The sequence below is a fragment of the Anneissia japonica genome, unplaced genomic scaffold (assembly GCF_011630105.1).
Source record: "Anneissia japonica isolate Jap-2015-1 unplaced genomic scaffold, ASM1163010v1 scaffold288290_len239259_cov183, whole genome shotgun sequence".
NCBI lineage: Eukaryota > Metazoa > Echinodermata > Crinoidea > Comatulida > Comatulidae > Anneissia > Anneissia japonica.
The window spans coordinates 98,533-120,567 of NW_022746555.1; the positions used below are offsets into that span (position 1 = coordinate 98,533).

Consider the following 22,035-nt stretch of genomic DNA (forward strand, 5'->3'; position numbering starts at 1 on the left):
TCAGCGTCTCAGTGTATCAGCGTCTCAGTGTATCAGCGTTTATAAGACAACGCCCTATTCCTGAGTTGTCATCTATTGACTTTAACGTCGATGACATTATTACGGATTGTGAGTAGGAATGCTTATTACGTAATAAGAATCCATGAATCAATATACATTAATTTTAGAATAACCCATAACTCACAGCGTCATTGCGCTAAAGTGTCAGTCTATCATCACCGTTAACATTATTTCGTTAACATGATGTCATGATCACCAATCGACATTATCACCTTCGTCCCAGCAGTATCATCATCCTCATAATCAGCGTCCACGTCATTGTCAATAACAAAAAACAAAAAAAAATATACAAGACGAACCATCAGTGGCGTCTATAGGAGTCTTGAAATGGTGGTTGGGGTGGGCGGAGGTGATGGGATGGACGCAAAGTTGAATTGGAAATGATTAAGTTAGGGGGCGCTAGGTGATTTTTTTTTGCTTTGGAATATTTTCAATCAGGGGAGTGGGAGGGAGGGAGGAGGGGCGACGCAAGCTCTTTTTGGCGGTGGGGCATGCGCATTGTAAAGTAGAATTCCATATTTGTATTGCTTGCTTGTTATAATGAAGTTATTTGATATCTATGGACCTTCCCAGAGTGTCAATCGAACTTAACAACTGTCCAATCAGAACAGAACTTGGAATAGTCCTGTGTTTGCGCATGTTTTTACACTGCTGTTTTGTAGGACCTTAGGAACAATATCCAAGAGGCGGGGACGACTTATGTTGCATTGCCTTTTTGTACGGTGTCTGTAAGGGTATGTTCACGCACACACCCCACACACGACGTAAGGCTGGCGTAGCCCTTTAAACTAGGCAGTGGCGTTACTTACGCCACTCACAACGCCACCTGCGTGGCGTTATTAACGCTTCTTTCAGACCCAAAGATAAGTTAACGTCACGGATCTAACGCCAGTGATGCTTGAATGATTTCACCTCATTTCAAGAGATAGACCAATCACGATTGCAATAGATTAGTTACTTTGATCCCTTTCCATTTAATTACAGTAATGGTAAAGGGGTTCTTTTTCTATTACATTTCCTTACCATTTATAAATGGTAAAGGGTTTCTTTTTCTATTGCATTTTACTTAGTTTACAATGTATATGATTTGTTGATTGTGTTTTGTAAGATATTTTAACCTATTTAGACTCTATTAAATTCTGCAACACCAACAATTGTTCCACAATGCTAGCTGATAAAAATCAGAAGTAAAATTGTTCATTTAAAATACAGGAATCATATAAGTTCACTTCCAACAATTCAGATTTAAAAGTTTTAATGATGCACTGTAAATATTTTACCACAGTTAAGAACCCGTACATTATTTAAAACTGAAAACTATTCCCCCATAGGCCTATACGCCGGCGTAAGCTACGCTAGTCTTTACGCCGTGTGTGTCAACATACCCTAAATCAATATCAAAACTGTTTCGATTAGATTTCCCATCGAAGTTGGAAACGTATTAAAACAGCCATTCAAATACTCATGCTTCTTTTTCAGATTTTCCCACAGACCATATAGCTTAAACAATGTTATAATATATTTTTATACTACTGTTAATACTGTACCTATGTCTGAGGGAAAAACTGTCCACAGCAATTAAGTTTGCTTTTTGTTTATTCTACAACCGACAAGAGTACTATTGTCTTGTCCATTCTGTATTTTTGTCTTTGTATATACTTTGTTTTAGAGTTTCTTGGTGAAATAAATGAAAACACAAAAAAAAACCAACCCATTTCTTTCATCATTTGAACATGTTTATTGACACGCGTTCCTATGTCACAGTGACTATCAAAATGGGTACCTATTATCATTCTTAGCTGATCATTGAAACAACCCTAACAATCTGATTACATTATTACTGAAACTATTTAAACTTAGTCCACATTTTACAATCCTGGATTTGACCAAATCAGTTGTTTCAATTTCTTGGTCGCCCAAAGCCAAACGTTTACGAGCAATACAATTGTTTAGGCCAATAAAGTTTGATACAAAATTTTGAAATCAATGGAGAAGAAGGAAAGGATTTGGAAGGTAAGGAGAGTAGTGACATTGCAGAGCATATTCAACACAATCTCTTACCCTGTATTAAATTAAATTAATTGTATGGTAAAATATTTGAAAAAGGAGCACTGCTGATGTTTTAAAATCTGTTATTACAATAGAAAAAAATGTTCAGACAAAAGAGAGGATAATATTCTCATGTCCTCTCAATACACCCCAAAACAAATCATGTATTAATTTCAAGAAATTAACCATTAAATACAAAAACACCATATAATCATTTTAAACAGCATTGGCCTATCACAGAATCGTGGAATCTGAATACTGTATTCTATAGAATTACAAACCATTTTACTGTATTATATAAAACATATACAGTATACAGTATATGTCAAATCAACAAATCAATCAGAGATTGTAGTGTGGGATATTTCTCAAAATATACTTACATTAGTTGAAAGATCTTATGTAATATATAAAGTACAGTATATAGAAATGTAGTCATTAAGTACATATTGTTGATATATTACTTATTAATAAGCATTTACCATAAAATGAAATTATACTTTCAAATTATTATTGTAATATTTGTCCTATATAATGCTAATATTTTGTGAGGGATGTTGTGGCAAAATAGCTAAGTTGTAGCAAAAATTGAAATTCATGTTATTTGTATTTTCAGATACCTGAGTATGTGATCTTTAAAATGAGGGGTCATTCAATGAAATTGGACATTTCAAGCCTAATTGTTGGTACAGTGGCTTTCAAAGCATACATTGTTCAATAGAATGAACTATCAAAATAACGTTAAATAAACTTCTTGTTGACCACTTCCAGTTGGTACATGATTTATAAGACATCAAACTGTTGATCTATAGTGAAAAACAAATTTGGATTTTTAGGCAATTTTTTGAGCTCCCATATTTTATAGCTCATTTACTCAATACTGGCCTGTGCAACAACTTAACCACTTCACCACTACATGCCTCATATAAACACTTGACCTACTTATCATAAAAGATACCTGACAGAATAATTATATTTAATTTTGTACTATAGAGTATGTATTCTTATTAGGTCTATATACCAATATCATTGAAAAGTACAGTATTCGGATTGTAATGTTAAATAAAATATGTTAAATAAAAACTTAATATATTCATTTATCGGTTATTAATATTATAATTTTGTTACTAACTATTGTTATTCCAAATGTAATAACAATGCCAAACACCCATCACATGTTGTTATTATATTCTGAGTAAAAGTATGCAATTATATTGTTAAGCTGCTGGATCAAAATCGGTAAGAGAGTGGTTACTTAAGACCTGCCCAGACTATCAAATCTTATTGGACAAAAAACATGTGACATGCCCAAATATGGTCATGATGACATCACATCATGACCATATACAGGCATGCAACAGTTTTTTTGTCAAAGTAAATTTGATAATCTTGACAGGGTTAAGTTTTGTGCCCTGCCTCTTTATTGAATAATCAGTGAACCAAGCATTTTAAAGTATTAAGATAGGAACGAACCAAGCATTTTAAAGTATTAAGATAGGCACATTGCTCACAAACCACATTTTTTCAGATATATTACTTAATGTACTTCTCTAACTAGAGAGCGAGTTGAAAGCAAGCAAAATATATACAATAAATTAAGACTACAAACAATTGTGGAATTGTGGGTAATTTCTGAGTGCAAGTGTGGGTAACTTACAGGGTCTAGGTTAAAGGTCAACATTCACACAATGCTTCAAGCAATCTGATAGCATTAATTAATAACTAATTAAATAAAAAAAACAAGTCAAAGAAAACATTTTTTTTTTATAAAAAACAAAGATATAATTTTAAAGGAAATATTCACATAATTTATTTATGTATGATATTATATTTCCATTAAAATAATAATAATAATAATAATAATAATAGAAACAGGTTAGATAGCAGTTAGAACACATAAACACTCAAATAAAATTTCCTAACAAATCAAACATACTGTGACAACACAATCCCACAGGGAACACAAATCAAGGCAAGCGAGATGGGTCCTTTTCAATGACAACCCAATCTGTTACCAGCGACAACTAGCAGATGGATATACATCAAGTGCTCACAGAGCCGAAATAGATTTATTGAGTAACGATCAGCCGACTTAGTGCATGCCCGCTTAAGTGTGGGAATTGCTAAAATTGTTGAATCAAAACTTCATGTTTTCTTATTACACAGTGATTGTATGTATCTCACTAATTTCCCCACAGAAATAATAAAAAAGCAACATGATAAAGAAAAAACATACATAGGAACTTGTAATTGGACTGTTACAGCCACATGTGAGAAAACAATATGATACATTAATTAATAGGGTGAAATAACAGAGTGCAGCATTATAGAGCCCAAGAAAATGCAACCTACTTTTTTTAATTCACATCGTTATAATGTATACTGTATATTCTTCCAAACTTTGAGATTTTTAATTTAGTACCATGAATTCTGCCCAAAAATATTGCTTTTAACAAACCAATCAACCGTTGAATTGCAATTAGATAATTAAAAATAAATATCATTGACAATATAATTCCTTAGTTATCATTATATTTACAACTTACCATATTAAATATTCCTATTTAATTCAACCCGATAGCACATATACATACATGTGTTTTTAGCAGGGATCCAAAATTTTGAGAAGTGACTTCCGGGAGATACGACTTAATGAGCGATTTAGCACATCCAATAAGCTATTTCGTAGTCTGAACTGCGCCAATCGTATCCAAGATTAATTAACATAAACCTATGTTGTGTGTATGTGGTTTATGTTTGTTTATGTCAATTGACATTGATATGGGCAATGTGCAGTTCAAACTACAAATTGATTATTGTTTTGCTACCAGTTGTTTTACCCATGACCAGCTGACTTTCAGGTCACGTTAACTTTCGGGATATTATTAGACTTGATTGCGGGAGTGGGAGAGACTATGCCAATTTACGGGAGATTCTCGCAGGAAACTTGAGACCTTTTTAACCGTGCCGATATATTTTGATTAACATATGTGTCAAAGACAAGCCAAATCAGTCACTCGTTGCAAATCATGTTTTAGAGAATCTATTTTGTTGCACCCTGCACTAAACTAACCTTTATATTTCTATGATACATCATGGTATGCTCTTATTTTCCCCATTTTCAATGTTAAAACAACACTTTTTAAGGATTTGATGATAGTTTCTGCATATGAGAAATGCCCGACTTTGAAGGCTAATTTCTCATATACAGTATTGTTCTTTAAACAGCTGTATGTTTAAGAGCTTTAACTTCATCAGGAAATGTCAGATTTGAATGATTTTTGTAACATTTTATAGCTCTTATTTTACTCTTTAACGCTGTGTTAATAACTCAAAATTGATATTTGCATCAAGTGACTGGTTTGGCTTGTCTTTGGCACATATTTTATTTGATACAAATTTACACCCCATTTTGAAGTGGTCATCATTTTAAAAAAAATTACACCCAGTTTTAGTAGCTATCTCATGAGCTTAGGATGATTACGTTTTCGATAACCATAGAAGGTTTTGAAGTAGTTAAGGTCATTGACGGCTACTGTATTCCAATGACTTGATGAACAACAGATCACATCCTACAGACAGCTAGGAAACATCTTAGTATTCTGAACTCATCTCATCCATTGCAACTATATTTTAACAATCTCCATCACCAGAAGAGGATACTCAAAGAAGATAAGTTATTCTTATCTAGTATTAGAAGATACTATAGTCTATAGTACCTCCTTACAATGATCTATTACTATATACAATTAATTACATTTAAGAGAAAGCAATTGAAGCTGTTATAATTGTCCTTATTCCTGATTAAAAGTGATTCATTTTTTAACAAATATTGATACAAATTATGAAAAAATTCATTGTCATCAACAATCAGCAAGGAACTCTGTTTTCCTCAGAAACAAAAATTAAACAACATTCAGTTCAATTTATTTAAAAGCAAAAACGATATTCTTATGCATAGATGATTCTGTTATGTATGAATGAGTTTCATATGTATGAATGAGTTTCAAATAAATTAACATGAAATAAATATCATTTTTGATTAATTTTAAATGGTTTAGTTATCAGATTTACAACATTTTTGTTTCAATCCATTTTTTAAAAGTAACCTCTTTTGAAATTCCACTTTAAGTCACTGATATAATACACAACTCAGATTTACATTAAAAACCCTTCACAAGAAAATTTTTATGACTTGTACTACAATAAAATAAAACATCCTGGTGGATCCGATGTAACCAATTGTTGTTGACATGAATAATATACAAACAGGTTTGGATCCACTGCAGGTAAATAATCAGTAATAAAACAAGGTTTTGAGACTCAACAGTATTTGTTCGCACGTTGAACTGCTACCTTACAACCAGCTCGATGATGAAGGACCAATGGTTGCATTTTTTATCATCTTTGGTGTGTGCGGTGGTCGTGTACGTACCGGAGACATAACCTTAAAGATATACACAAAAAAAATTGGTAATAAAATACATTTTTTAATTTACTTAGGATAGAAAATTGTGCATGCAAAAAAAAATATCCCCAGATCATTTTTTCTCCCAGGTAAAATTACAAGTTTTTAAAAAGTTACTTGTGCCCTTGGACAAACAATGATTTTTATTTTTAGTGTCTCTTTCCACCTAGGATGATAAATGATGAATGTTTGGAATAAAAAATTGTAGTGCCGGATTAGGATTCGGCCTTGAGTATACGTACCCGTGAGAGAGTTGCAACACTGGCTAGTCTTTTACCCGTTCTTGATCGCGGCGTACCAATCATTGACGTCACCTGCTCATTCAGCATGGGACTGGCATTTGACAGAGTTGACATCGCACGCTGTAACCGGAGTTGTGGAGTCCCTTTCCATGAGAATGTCCTGCCAACTTTCCTAGTTGCTTTCTTTGCTTTTCTATTGAAAAATACAGAATTTCAATTAAAAATAATGTATATCTGAAACAGAGGTGTAGCTTGGTTTTAAAGTTGTTCACACTCCAATGCCAGAGTCCTAGGTTCAAAAAATTAAAAAATTACAACTCATATCCTGTCTGTGTCTCATAATAGTTTGTAAAGTATCACATATTTCATATTCTGTAATTGGCATTTATATTGCACTTGAATGTGAAGAAAAGAAAGTAGGGAAGAGAAGAGGATTGGCAGGGGCAAGAGATGACATTCTCCCAGAAATGTGCTCCTAAATACATCAATGAGAGCAGGGACAACTAACAATTATCAACAATTAAAAAAAAATCATATTCCTAATATTTTTATTGGAGCAGGATATTGAATTATTTGAGTACAATTGTACATTATGTACAGTGATTAAATGTTCAACATACCTCATAGCTTTTCCAAGTTTACTATTTTCAAAATCACTCTTGCTGAGTTCAAGCTCCTCTGGTTCAATTTGAAGCAAGAAATGAGCCTTTTGAAAAGAAAATTGAAATTTAGTAAAGTCATCAGACAATGAAAATGTATGAGAACATTGAAATACAGAGATAAAATATATGTAAATACAAAGATACAGTGTCACTGTTTATAGTGCAACACTGTGTCAATAAATATTATACAATAATATGCTGTGTCAAATGAATTGAAAAATATGTCAATGATTATTGTACAATACTGTATTAATAACTATGGTTCAAAGATATATTGTGTCAATAAACATTTTTCAAAATTGACTAGTGTCAATATAATGGTGCAATAACATGGTAAAAAATATATACTGTGTAAATAACCATAAATATATAGATAAAGACATAAAAAAATGTTTGATGAAGATCTAAGACACAGATTTTTGAAAAAAATATTGGAGGGGGGGGGGGGGGGGGGGAAACAGATGAAAAAAGGGTGGTTACACCCTTTTCCCCCATGTTATTTTCTTAATTCAAAAATCTGTATCTCATTAGCCATTCCCAATTTTTCAATCAAACACCCTTTTTGTGTTTTAGAAAAATCAGTTGCACAAAATATAAATTTTTGTTTTATAGTATAAAGTGTTAATAAGTAAAGATATGTAGTGTCATGTTAATAAAAACAAACCAATACAGTATTTTCATTAAGATTGGTGGTGCAATAAACCATGAGTTTAAGTGTATGCTTATCTGTGACTTACTGAATCAGCTTTACAAGTGATATTTGCCATGTGTTGGCAGAGTGTTTTCAGCCACTGTGTTTTACTCTTCTCATCACCAATTAACGTAAACATAAATAGCCTGTCTGTCCTGTCAGATATCTCCATCGGTGGCTTGCATAACAATGCAAAAGCATTCTTACAATCTGCATAAAAACCACATTTAAAGTTAGTAAAGATATTGCAATGTGTTAGTGGTTCTGATTTGAACTATCAAACTTACGGTTATCTATTATTTAGTATTTATATAGTGCCTATTACTTTAGGCTACAAAGTGTGTTGTTTTCAATGGTTATTGGGTCCACATGCTTAAGTGTTGCTGTCATATTGGCGCAGTAGCAAGCAACCACACCATGTACCCATTTATACTGCTGGGTGAAGAGGAGCAACGCAGAAAAAGTGCCTAGCTCAATGACACAAGGAAAGTGCACAGCTAGGGATTAAAAGCCCAACTTCAAGGTTGGGAAACCAAACCGTTCCCGCTGCATCAAAAAACTTTCACAGTTATTCATTCATTTTTATTCAAACTATATTGGTAATTATTCTTTTTATAACATAGAAACAAAATTATGTTTTGAATATATATTTACCATCAGTTTGCTTGATGTCCAAGACCCTTCGTATATGAGACAGTGGTAACACCTCTATGTGTTTATAGCATTTATGTTGACCTGTTTTGGTAACTGCAGGACTTTTATAAGATGTTGAGTTGGCTTTACTCCTCCTCTTGCAGATCTGAACAAATATAGCTTTTGTATTATTGATTCACATAAACAAAAACAATGTCTTTAACATAAATTATAAAGCCAACATTATCTCTACAACATTTGCATTCCATAAACTCATTCAATTAGTAGTTAGTAGCAGTTAGTGAAGACAACTTTCTCAATGACGAACCCTACTGCATGTATAGGGCTGTGTGTAACAGAGTGTAGCAGAATTAAAAAAAAAAAAAAAAATAGGAAAATAAGGAAGAGGGGAGGAAAGAAAAGAACAAGGGAAGACAAGTACTGTACAAATAAGATGAAAATAACATAGAGGAAGAGGTAAAAAAGAGAAGAAAATACAAAAAGGAGTAAGAGAGTACAAGAAAAAAGAGGAAAAAGGAAGAAAAAAGCAAGAAGAGAAAAGGAGGGTCAAAATGATAAGGATTTTTTTTTTAAATCTTGGCCATTTTATAAGAAACTACATTCATTTTCCTGATTGTGAAACTGTATTCACATTCTTACACGCTCACACACGTCCAAAAGAGTAAACTACCTCATTCGTCATATTTTCAGTCAAGTGGGATAAAAACTCTTTTCAAAAATTGTTTTGTGATCACACTTAGAAAGTACCCATCTTACCTCTAACAAATCTGTAAATAAAAACATGGACACGCTTCCTCCTTTCTCAGAAAAATTATCCCCTTTGCCATGTTCACGGTCTCCGATCTCTATTGTATCGATCCTTGTAACATAGCTACGATGTGCGGACAAAAGTGTAGGCGGCACGCCGTCTATTTCACTGATGACGTCAAACATTTGTGTGTGTCCCTCTGTCTTGCGTTTGTCCTCATTGATGTGACTTCGAATTGAAACAAATGTTGTTGTAATAATAATGGTAGTAATAATAGCAGCAATTGAAACAACAAGCAGCAAAAATAATAATGGATCTTTGGGTGTTATTTTTTGTTTTTATATAGTTAAAAATTATTAAATTATTTAAATATAAAACTTTTCTCACTCTGTCACTTGTTTTAGAGCATCAAGAGCTCTTCCCAAAGCGGAATGATCTGGGTTTGTTTTGTCCGTCCGCCGTAAAAGATCTGAATGCAGAAAGAATAAGGGAACTTCATATATATCACATTCTTAAAATGTTAAAATAAATATGAAATTACAATTATTTAAAATGTAATAATGTAGGTTTATAATATATGTAAATCAAAAATATACTTACCATTATTTATTTTTAACATTTATTGACTTTCAAACAGAAAAATCTCTTAAATTAATAATTATGTAATACATATAAAAAGGATATATAGTACATGAACTTGATAAAATGAAGACACAACAAAAAGAAAAGAAAACAAATCTTGTGTGTAACACCAAAACAGATGCCTACCAATTATGAATTATACCTTAATGGTGATTTATACACAATATTTCGTCATATGGGATTCACAATAGACGGATTTAATGAGGGCCGTGTCTCTAACCTGAGAGAAGCAGGATCATACTGGGTAACCTTTGAACCGGTCTGATCAGGAGATCCGTCAACCTCTGACGACTGCATTCTGGTTTACTTTGTTGAATCTATGTAAAAGTTGAAAATGTCACATTTATATACAGGTTCTTGCAATCTGAACCTCTAAATTGTTTGGTCACCAACAGCAAACAATCAAATAACACAAAATCACCAGTAGCATTGTTATAAGCTATTCAGGGTACAACTTCTATTGTTGGCATAATATGATGATTAACATATCAACCATATAGGAATTTCTTCAGGCAACATATTATTTTTTCAATCGGTATAATTATTTCTTAAAATGTGAAAAATCTCATATATTTAATGAATTACAATACAATGTGTGTAGGTAATAGTACAATAAGTAGTAGGTAAGTCTTACTTTCATAAAAGCGTGGAAACGAGGACGCGTCTTCTCAGATTTCTCAACAGTCTGTTTAATAATCTCATAGAAGTTGACAAATGGTGGATATGCTTTCATAATGTCAGTCGACTACAAGATAAAAAATTTACATTTAATTTGAAATCATTCAGTTGCTCAGAACATGACACTGTGTTATACTACACATAATGGAAAAAAAATGTTTCATGTAGTATTTCAGGATTACAATTTCAAAATAAGGATTAATACAGGCTTGCAAAAATGATGACATGAACACAGAGAAATGCAACATAAAAGGTTAAAGGTTACTGAGCCTACATGTTTTTCAATTATAACTCCAACACTCTTCTCTTCAGAATAGTTCTTCAGAAGCTCCTGAAGGTCCTCTCTGAGTCGACAGTGGACTTGGTGGATGTCTGGCACTTTACCAAACATGGTCTTGATGTCTTCTGGAGGAAGAAGAGGTCCTCCAACCTCGTGCTGCTCAAGAGGTTCTTTGAAGACCTAAAAGAAGTGGAAAAAAGTTATGAAAATTTTTATATTCATAGGTAAATATAATTATAATTTTTTTTTTAAACAACAATTAATGGCAGACATAGGAACACAAAAATACTCATGGTTTGGAGCTTCCACCACTGCAATCAGTTTAGAAAACTGAGATGGCAGATTCCTTACAAACATCTTCAATATCTGCCAACAGTTTGTGAATTGAGAGGGCATATTCTGCTAGGATCATCAACGACTGACAGCAGCTTAGCCAATTGAGATGGTATACTCTCTGCAACTATCCTTATTATTTATGCTAAAATCTTTATAGTTGGTTCAATATACGCTAAATTGAGCTCTGCAGCCCTACCTACCTTTATTATCGTACTCAGTATAGCAACATAGTTGGTTTCTGTTTGCAGGAGCTCCATCAGGGTCTGCTGTCGGCGTGAGACAGGTTGCTTGGGAGTCTGCCCAACTTCCATAGGTGTACAAAGTCCTATGGGATGGATAATTAGCAAGAATGAATTACCAAGTTATTAAAGAACTAGAGTGTTAAGTTGGAGAAAAAACACAATTAGATAGAAATAAGGTGATTTTTAAAAACAAGTGAAATATAAATTTGTAAAAAGACCTTCTTATGTCTGAAAAATGTATCATATACTGGGTTTTCTTTGTCAAATTTATTAATACTATCACCAATTGTTATCAATAAGTATTATCATTATTTACTATTATTATTATCATTATTTATCTCACCATTGATCACAACTGATGCTTCTGGAGTCTGTGATGCATCAAGGACAGATGACGCAGATATCCCAGTTTCGTTAAGTACGCTTGATCTACGCTTCCGAGGTAAGCCCGGTGATTCCATGTGATCTGTATCATGGCTTAGTTGAGCAATGCTCTCACGCAACCTACGTCGTTTGCGAGACTTGGATGTCGGAGTCGATACAGATGACGATTTCGCTGGCGTCGCCATCTACAAGATAACAGGCGATATGTAATGAGAGTTGCTTACCTCGAATATTATGAAGAGATATTTCTTTGTTATTTTTTCTTCTTTTTCTTAATTTTATTCTTTTTTAATCTTTCTATTTGAATACTTATGTATAAATTATTGTTGGCAGGTTACAGTACTGAACCAATTTGGAAAGAAATGCTACTGTATGAAAGTGTCATTCAGTATAAAGACAGAGAAAATACAATGGATATCATCCATCCAATCTTATTAGGTTATTGGATGTACAGCAGTATAAATTTCACTGTAGTCAGACTCTTTGAGCCTTTTAACTATCAAACCCTTAAATGCTCGAATAAGCGCTGCTCTTGAATAAGCACCACACCAAACATGTTTTTTCCATTAAGCGACACTCTCGGATAAGCGCCACACCAAATGTGATTTTTTTCATTAAGCGCTGCTCTCGAATATACACCACATCGCTTAATCGAGATTACAGTATATATAATATTACCCTGTGTGTAATGAAACAGGGTTTTAAATACAATGTGTACAGTGTTGAAATGAATAAATAACACAAATATGACACAAGCATTTCCTTATAAAAATTTGTTACTGATGATAGGACCTATGATAGGCCAACTAAACTACGGGAATACGTGAAATAGGTAACATTGGAATGGGCATGGAAAGCTCCATGCCAATATTTTTTACAAAATATGTCATCAGACGATGATGCTATGAGGCAAAACAGTACAATCAGGCTGAAAGTGTGTGGTTGTACCTGACGTATCTGATCAAAATAATAATGTTTATCTTCATGTATGTTTCACTTTCCCAATGTCCTTTCATTGTGTTTTGACTCTACATTGTCTGTCATATCTGACAGACATAATCTAATGCAATGAGACTAATAACAAAATATCTACTGATGAATTAATGCTAAACAATTTTACTGAAATTAGTTTATATGAGTAATCAACGACATCTTGGAATGTACCTCTCAAAAAATTAATTCAACATTTTTCTCACCTTGTTGAAGACGTACATATCTGCATCAGCACAGGCATCAATCTTGATGCTACTCCAAAACCACTATGGACAGAAAATTCATTCATTCAAATAACAAAAACTCAAAAAATAAATTAAACATGTGGAAAAAACAAGAAACCTGACTTTAGCTGGGAAAATTTTATTGATCAAATCATACGAAATCTCAAATTTTATTCATCTCGCATCAAGCTTTTCTGTTATAGAAGCAAATCATGTTATAAAAGATATTGAAAAAATTCTATGATTTCTTGAGGAAGGGCGGAAAAAGATTTGTAAAAAGGAATTCCATTATTGGAACAATTGAAGAAAATGGTCTTAACATCTATAAAGAAAATACCTTGGAAGGATCTCACATCAGAATGTGGTAATGAAATCATTTTCAATCACAATATTGAAGAAAAAGTTGTAAAGGCTAGACATAAATAACATTCCATTATTCTATAAGGAAATTATTCTTACTTATATTCAATTGACTAAACCGGATAAAAGTGATGTTTTATACACATTGCATTTTGAATAATAGATATGTTAAAATAGATGGAAAATCTATATTTGATAACTATCTCCTTAGGAACGGCATCAAACTGATAAACGATTTATATGAAACAAAAGGAAATACTGTATCAAAACTTTTCAGTCTCTAGGTTTACCAAAAAAATATAATATGAAATGAATAAGTATTTGTGATGCTGTCACTAAAAGCTACAAAGAGATGTTAATGCCGGGTTTCAATAGAAATTTATGCAATTTCAAAATAATTTTTAATACACGAAGAAGAAATTCATAGTGGTACTGTCACAAAAAATTTTATTTATACAATATTTATTAACAGGAAAATAGTTACGCCAACAGCAAGAGAGAAATTTAATGTAGAATTTGGTATTCAGGATGACACATAGCCAAATATTGATACCTTACCTTTCCAGTGTTCATAGGAAATCAAAATGCAGATATTTCAGTATAAAAGTCTTATGAACAGCTTAATGACTAACTCTAGATTATATAAAATGAAATTGTGGAGTCATACCAATGCTCATATGTCAAAACAGAAATCGAAACTATGCAACATCTATTTTTTGACTGTACGAAAGCAAAACCAATATGGGATGCTTATAAATGCTGGTGGGAAGCCCTAACAGGAAAAAAATATTATCTTAAATTATAAAACAATTATTATAGGTTATGAGGTTGATGCTCCTGCTGTTGTTAAATTTGTGTATTCTACTAATTAAGTCTTTACTGTTCACCAGTAGAGGGCGACCATATTTGATGAATTTTAATCAATTATTGAAAATCTGAAATTTTAATTTCTATTTAGAAAAGATCAAAGAACCAAGTCTATATAATTTTAATCAAAAATGGAAGGCATTAATTAATATTTTTTCTTATAAAGACTGATTTCTTTTGATTTAACATTACGTTAAAGAAATATTTCTTCTAATCTATGGTAACTCCTCTGCATCTGAGTGGTAGTAGTCTAAGAATGGATTTGTTTGGCATACATATTGCATATTACATTGATAGCCTTTTGTATCCTTTTTCCTTTTAACGTAATGTATTTTCTCTTTAACGTAATGTACTTTCATTTTGTAGGTATGTATGTAAGAATTATATTGAATAAAAAAAAACAAAAAAAACAAACAAACACAACTTTTTATAAGACCAAGATTGAAATTAAAGCAGTTACCGTCTACAGTATTTTAATAAAAAAAATCCTTCAACCAATTTAAGGCAAAGAATATAAAATGCATTATTTATGAATCTAACATATTTCATCATTCTAATTTATAAGCTCAACGCTAGGTTTATAATATGATGATATAATATAAGTTGAAGAGTTCATACCTCCTGTTTAACGACAGTAACTTTCGGCCGTATTTCAAATGGTAGGGAAGTCATAGTGATGTCATCGACAACGATGTGCGTACAGCATTGATCAGAAGCAGACGAGATAGACCCACCTGAGGTTTATAAACAAAACATATAAATCAACCAATAACACAAAAACGGCATTGGTAAGAAGCAGAGGAAACTCATCCTCCTGAATAATACAGTTAAACTTTCGTATGTAGACTGTGCCTAACTTGAATAATTTCCAAGTCGGTCTTATTTCACATGCCAAATTGTTGTGTTTCCATTAATTTATGATCTTAAGTCAAGTTTTATCAAACAATTTTTCAATAGCATTTTAGATTTAACTTAGGCAAGTTCAACTGTATAAGTAAAATATAAAAACATAATAAAAAAAAAAAAAGCCCAACAATATATTTACAACATTGATTCAAAGATGGTGTTGGCATAGAATAGGGAGTTTTCGCAAGCTTATGAAAATGATAACGAATACGGTTAGGTTATCTAATTTGTAGACAACTATTCCCCTGTAAGTGATTCATGCCTTGGCATGAACCAAGGATCATATGAGGCATGTTGTGGCAAAATGGCTAAGTTGTAGCAAAAATTGAAATTCAAGTTATTGGTATTTTCAAATACCTGAGTATGTGATCTTTAAAATGAGGGGTCATTCGTTCAAATTGGACATTTCAAACCTAAGTTATTGGAAAGTGAAAGTACAGTACTCTTAGAGTCAAGATAAACAAGATCTTGAGTAATTGCCTTTCAAAATTATTTGTGCATACATTGTTTAATAGAATGAACTATAAAAAATAACGTTAAATAAACAATTTGTTAACCACTTCCAGAACTAATATTTTGAGACATGATTGATAAGACATTAAACTGTTGACCTATAGTGAAAAACAAATTTGGATTTTTTAGCAATTTTTTGAGCTCCCATATTTTATAGCTCATTTACTCAATACTGGACTGTGCGACAACTTTACCATTTCGCCAAAACATGCCTCATATGCTCTTACAGCATATTGCCAAGAATGTTTTAGGCACGATTGACGATAATGATAATGAAGTATTCATATTTGTAAGTTTGCAAAAGGTCCCAAATGTCGCAAATTCTTTAAAGCAGCTATAAGACAAAACAAAGTTTGTTAGTCATGATTGGTTTGTTTTCCAATCCCTCTCCAAATTTACAGAGCTCTGCCTTAGGTCAGCCTCAGTAATTCATATTTTATGTGAAAAGGGCGCAAGTCCACCAGTAGGTACCCCAGGTGGCTGCAGGTCTACCAGGTGGTGCTACATTAGGTAAACCACATGGATTAAAAAAATCCTCACCTTGTTCAACAGCAATTCCTTCCATTTGCTCCTGCTCTTCATCAGAGAATCCAATGAAACACAGCACACACTTGTGAAATGGTTTCATCTTAAATACCATCTGCAAAAATCATCAGATTTATATTGAATTTACCCATCATTGTTCACAGACATTTCGGCATCCTTCAATCCATTATTTGTTATCTGAATAACTAAATATTTCTGGGATTAAAATTTATTTTTAAGATCCTTCTCAATTGTTTTTACCTTTTTAACATACTTCAAATTTGCTGAAAATATACTCACCATGTTTTCTGAAACTGAACTGACTGTTATGTCATCACGTTTGTTCCATGATTCATGCACCCATTGCTGGGTCATAATTGGGGTACCCAGGCTCACAGCAGCCTACAAGAATTACAATGCAAAAAATACTTGATATAGAAGTAGAGGCTTAGAAAATGGCAATACTTGTGCTTTTAGACCACAATATCAGAAATTTCATTCACTAGAAGTTTGTGGATTGGCAAAGTAATGTTTTCAAGGTGTTTGAAGACAGGACAGGGGTCTATGCTTGATCTATGGACAGATGAATGCTATCATTGCCCAGGGATACTGGTTCAATAACAGCAAAATATATCAGGATACCTAAGCCAGGCACTCAATGTATTTCATGAAAACTATGCTTCATGTGGGTGTTAGACAACGCGACGCTGTCTCCTGATTGTCGGTAGTACTCTGAACGGATCGTCATTCAAAAAATGATTCATTGCACGCGTGTCGTAGCTTTGCGTTCTCCATAGAATCACATTTGCCAACAACCCTTGGGCGCAGTGAGTACCCGGGTTTAGTTGTTCTTCCGGGATGAGTAAACTGAGCAAGTGTCTTTTCATGTCTGTTGGAATTCTGACAACATCTACTTCATCACACTAAGTCTGATCAATTGTCTGTTTGATCAAACTAACCAATAAACACACTAAAAATGTTATTCAGTAATTCATAAAGCTCTAACCACACTATCAATTCTACATGGCAAATAAAATTGATTTTCTCATATAATGGTATGGTATGACATCACATCACCATGCCCATATATGGATGCAAAACAGTATACTGTGGGCAAATTATGTAATTTTATCACATAAAACTTGAGTATGGATACAGCCAGACAATCATTTATTTAAATGTCAAACCTTGTATTTACTGCCAGCTGGATTGTTAGCTATCAGGTGAGTCACTTTGGATGTGAAGTCTTTACGAACGCTGCCACCCATATGGTGGACAAGCTCTGCCATTCGCTTTAAAAGTTCCTTCTCCAGGAATCCAGTGAAGCAGACCACTAGCTTCGACATATGCCGACAGTAAATTGGTCTTGAGTTATAGGGTAGTGCCTGAAAGGGAATGTATCAAAGTATGATAACAATAAAAACAATTAATAAATACAGGGCTCCCTCAAATTAAAGACCCCTCCAATTAAAGACCACTTTCTGTGGTCCCAAATAACAAACGTCTTTTATCTTTATTATTCTAATTAGAGACCAAAGGTTTCCAAAGACCATGGAAATAGGAGGGAGATCTGTAATAAGGTCTGGAAGCGATTTGGCACACAGGGAACAGTTTGGTTTCCCAACCTCGAGGTTGGGGTTTCAATCCCTCGCTGTGCATTCCGCATGAGAAACACAAAATAGGCCTAGTGATCGTGAAGACAGTAAACATGAAACGTTTAGGGTAAGCTTTTTTGAGTATTATTTATTTCATTTCATATCAAAGAAAGCAGCACACAGTACAGTATTACTCCTTGTTTGTCAACCTTTTTATGGACTGGATACCCATGTTAATTGATTGGGCACTCATTGCAAAATGAAAAAAACTTTATTATACGTTTATTAGAAGAGGGGCGTTTATTAGAGACAATACGGTAATACGGAAAGTGTGTCACTTTGTAAAGCATCAAATGTAAGCTTACCTCATCTTTATGTGCACAGCTCATGATTAATGATGGCCCAACCACCCGGTGTTCTGACTGTGCCAGTTTCTTGAACAAGGACCCATCAAAATGATCAAGAACAAACACAGTATCAAATTGGTCTGATGGCTGATAATATTCACTACCATCAGGTGAATACACAACAGGTAAATTCAATTTCTACAGAAAAATAAATATAATAAAACACATTAAATCAATTTAACAGTAATAATAATAATAATAATTACATTAATAATATATTATCATTATAAATGTACACAAAAACAAAGACAAAAGAAGGAGGGCATGACAAGGGGGAACATCATTCCTGTACATCCTGTCATCCCACAACTACACATTTATCAATTTAGAAACTATTTCTGTTTATCTAAATTATAAACTCTTTAATAAACTCTCTTAAATTATATTCCCAATTAGCAATCTTATAAAATGGATGAAGTTATATGACTGTTCCATGTGTTTTTGTTCTTTTGCTCAAATATACCGTACCCAAAACATCTAGATTTGTAAATAAAATGCAAAACAGGTTCTATTTTTAATTAAATAATTCATTTAATTCAATTAAAAAGAATCTGGTCTGATAAAGAACATTTTAATTGATGATGTTTGTAATGAGAAAGTCCATGATAAAGTAGTAGCCATAATGCAAGACAAAGATCATCCACTTCATAGTAATATCAATGGTTAAGATCTGGTAGACGACTTAGGTCTACTCGATGCAGGACAAAATGTTTCTCAAAAAGTTATTTGGAAGTGTTACTCAGCTAATTTCTATACCTAGCTTTAAGATTATTTGTACAGTATGCTTTATATGTTTTTCTTTTCTTACTAACATTTGAGCAATTTTATGTCAAACTGAATTCTGAAAGGACACATTAAGTGAACTATTTTGCATTTATAAACAGTAAATATATAATTTCTATATAAATAATTTCCATATACAATATTATATTCAATACTTCTTCTAGATGTTATATAGAAGTATTGAAATTCATTAATCTAATTCATATCTTTACTTAATTATTATATTTTTACACAATATACTACACATTATTCAATGCAGAGATATTTTCGTCTCACCTCTAAGCAGCGGGTTAAATCTACATTATCAGCAAGTGCATCGCCAACAACACAGACCCGTACCTCAATCATACCATCACCTGGATAATAATGCAAATGAGTCATTAAAATTTATTATGCATTAAGACAATAACTCATTTAGTGATAATTGAATCTGTATTGATGTTTTAAAATTGTTTTATAGTACCGTATATCCTCGAATTGAAGCTCAGTGGGCTTAATCTCGAGATGAAGCGCATCTCGAATTGAAGCCCCCCCCCTCCCTTTTTAGCAAAATCAGCCGAAAAGAAGCCCATCTCAAAAAGAAGCCCATAGGCTTTTTTTCAAGGTAGCATAGGCTTCTTTTTGAGATATTACAGTCACGTACACTGCACATCAATTAAATACAAGCTTGGTTTATACAGTAGTTTAGGTGATTTAATGCCAGGTAAATACACAGACTGATGTTACAGTGGCCTTATTTATTGTTTTATAGTACAGCATTCATTTGGAAAAGAAGCCCCCTCTTTACTTTGCCAAAGTAGTCTCGAAAAGTAGCCCATCTTGAAAAGAAGCCCATCCAAAGTTCGCAAAGAAAAGAAGCAGCCCAGGCCTTGAATTCGAGGTTTTACGGTATTTATATATTTATATACTTGCATTCATTAGCAACGGCAATTTTTAAATTTGGGTTCAGTTTCAACATTTAACCTTTGTGTTTCAAATGAATTTATATTTGTAAAGCCGGGCACTCACTGCGCTGTACCAAAAATCTAACTCCGCTCCCTGTAAGCGCTAGACGACGTCACCCCATCTGCTGATTGTCAGTGACAGTCTGAACGGATTATCATTTTTAAAAATCCATAAGTGCGCACGTTGTGGCATTCTCCATAGAATCATTTCGGCAGACAACCCTGTCTGTGGCGAAGTGAGTGGTCGGCTTAATGGACATTGATTCATGAATCTTGAACCTCAAGTGAGGGATGTGACGATATTCTAACTGATATGAATGTTGGTTGTTCAATCAGTATTCTAAATTGATTTTTATTATATTTGAGGCATGTTGTGGCACACAGGCCAGTATTGAGTAAATGAGCCTGAAAATATGGGAGCGCAAAAAATTGCCTGAAAATACAAATTTGTTTTTCAAAATATACAGTTTAATGTCTTTACAAAATTCTGAAAGTGGTTAACAAATTGTTTATTTAACATTATTTTGATAGTTAATTCTATTAAACATGCACAAGTACCGTAACTTTTAAAGGCAATTACTCAAAATCATGCTTATCTTGACTCTAAGAGTGCTTCACTTTCACTTTCCAATAACTTTGTAATGTAAAATTTCAATTAATGAACCCTCATTTGAAAGATCACATACTCAGGTATCTGAAATACCAATAACTAAATTTGAATTTCAATTTTTGCCACAACTTAGCCATTTAGCCACAACATTCCTCATTTGCTTTGCTAGTTCATAAACAACTTGTTAAAGCTTTTCATAAAAACAATGACATTTTTTTTTTATACTAATACATTCTTATTTAATAATCTTAAACTAATTTACCAACTTCCTTAACACTTACATGGATCCTCTTGGACAGTTGTCTGATCCCCATGACAAGCATAACTGATCTCAATTTGAGATTCTTGTGCTAACAGAATAGATGACATCTTCACAATCGTTTTGTGTTTAAGTTTGATTTACCTGCACTGAGTAAAAAAAAAGGAAAAAGTATACAATTAATTTCCCAACAGCCTCAAAACCTTTTGTAGTGTGTCATGGCAAACTCTAGCTAGCAAAACTGAGGCTCTATGCTATGGTATGCCTAGGGGACTAGTGTTCATTGTTGTTCTTGCTTGTCTCCATTCATGACGAAAAAAAAAACCATCACAACACAAGCATTTGTGATTTGAAAAGTGATTCCAACAAGAAGAGAAGACTAAGAGTAAGAGCAACAAGCAAGATGGTTGCAAATATACCACACATATGTAGCCTGCTTTACCTTTCAAATGATAAAGTAGGCTTAGTTCTATACAGCACCTCCCTGTAGTCTAGCTACACAGTAGCCTTCTTTCAGGCCTTTGTGTAGGTGAGTGGCCTGCTGTACAGTATGTAGGCCTAGCCTACTGCTGCTGTGGCTCAGTCGGTAGAGTAGAGTGGCAGTGCTCATCGGACCCGTGCTCACCATGCCTGGCACTTTTGAAATGTTAATTGAGCAAAAAACACAAACTTCTCATATTCACGAGCCATGAATTAAATCACTAAAATGATATAACATTCCTCTACTAAGTATTATCAATAAATACATAAATATACTTACAAATAATTTACAATAACATAGCACAATTTATTATTTCATAATGTTGAACTTCTTCTTCTGAATTTTGTTATTTCAAATAATCCGCCTAGCTGTGATTATTTATTAAGGTATGCCGACTCTGATTGGCCAGAGGCAATCCACGCACTCATGTAC

General features: G+C 33.1%; 1 protein-coding gene across 2 annotated transcripts; it reads right to left on the reverse strand.

Moving 5' to 3' along the window:
- Positions 1–1,774: 1,774 nt before the first annotated feature.
- Positions 1,775–22,008, reverse strand: LOC117120241 (protein ECT2-like). Of its 2 annotated transcripts, none has more exons than XM_033265255.1 (21): positions 21,883–22,008; positions 21,145–21,271; positions 19,586–19,665; positions 18,485–18,664; positions 17,712–17,909; positions 16,825–16,926; positions 16,540–16,639; positions 15,199–15,314; positions 13,333–13,395; positions 12,096–12,321; positions 11,711–11,835; positions 11,169–11,354; positions 10,851–10,961; positions 10,437–10,533; positions 9,962–10,043; positions 9,583–9,802; positions 8,827–8,971; positions 8,219–8,382; positions 7,440–7,525; positions 6,820–7,012; positions 1,775–6,556 (listed from the first exon to the last, which is right to left on the reverse strand). In XM_033265255.1, the coding sequence occupies exons 2-21, from the start codon at positions 21,230–21,232 to the stop codon at positions 6,467–6,469; spliced, it is 2,652 nt and encodes an 883-aa protein (XP_033121146.1). In that variant the 5' UTR covers positions 21,233–21,271; positions 21,883–22,008; the 3' UTR covers positions 1,775–6,466. The 2 variants fall into 2 exon arrangements, with proteins under 2 accessions (XP_033121146.1, XP_033121147.1); XM_033265256.1 differs by lacking the exon at positions 21,883–22,008 and adding an exon at positions 21,565–21,706.
- Positions 22,009–22,035: the final 27 nt, after the last annotated feature.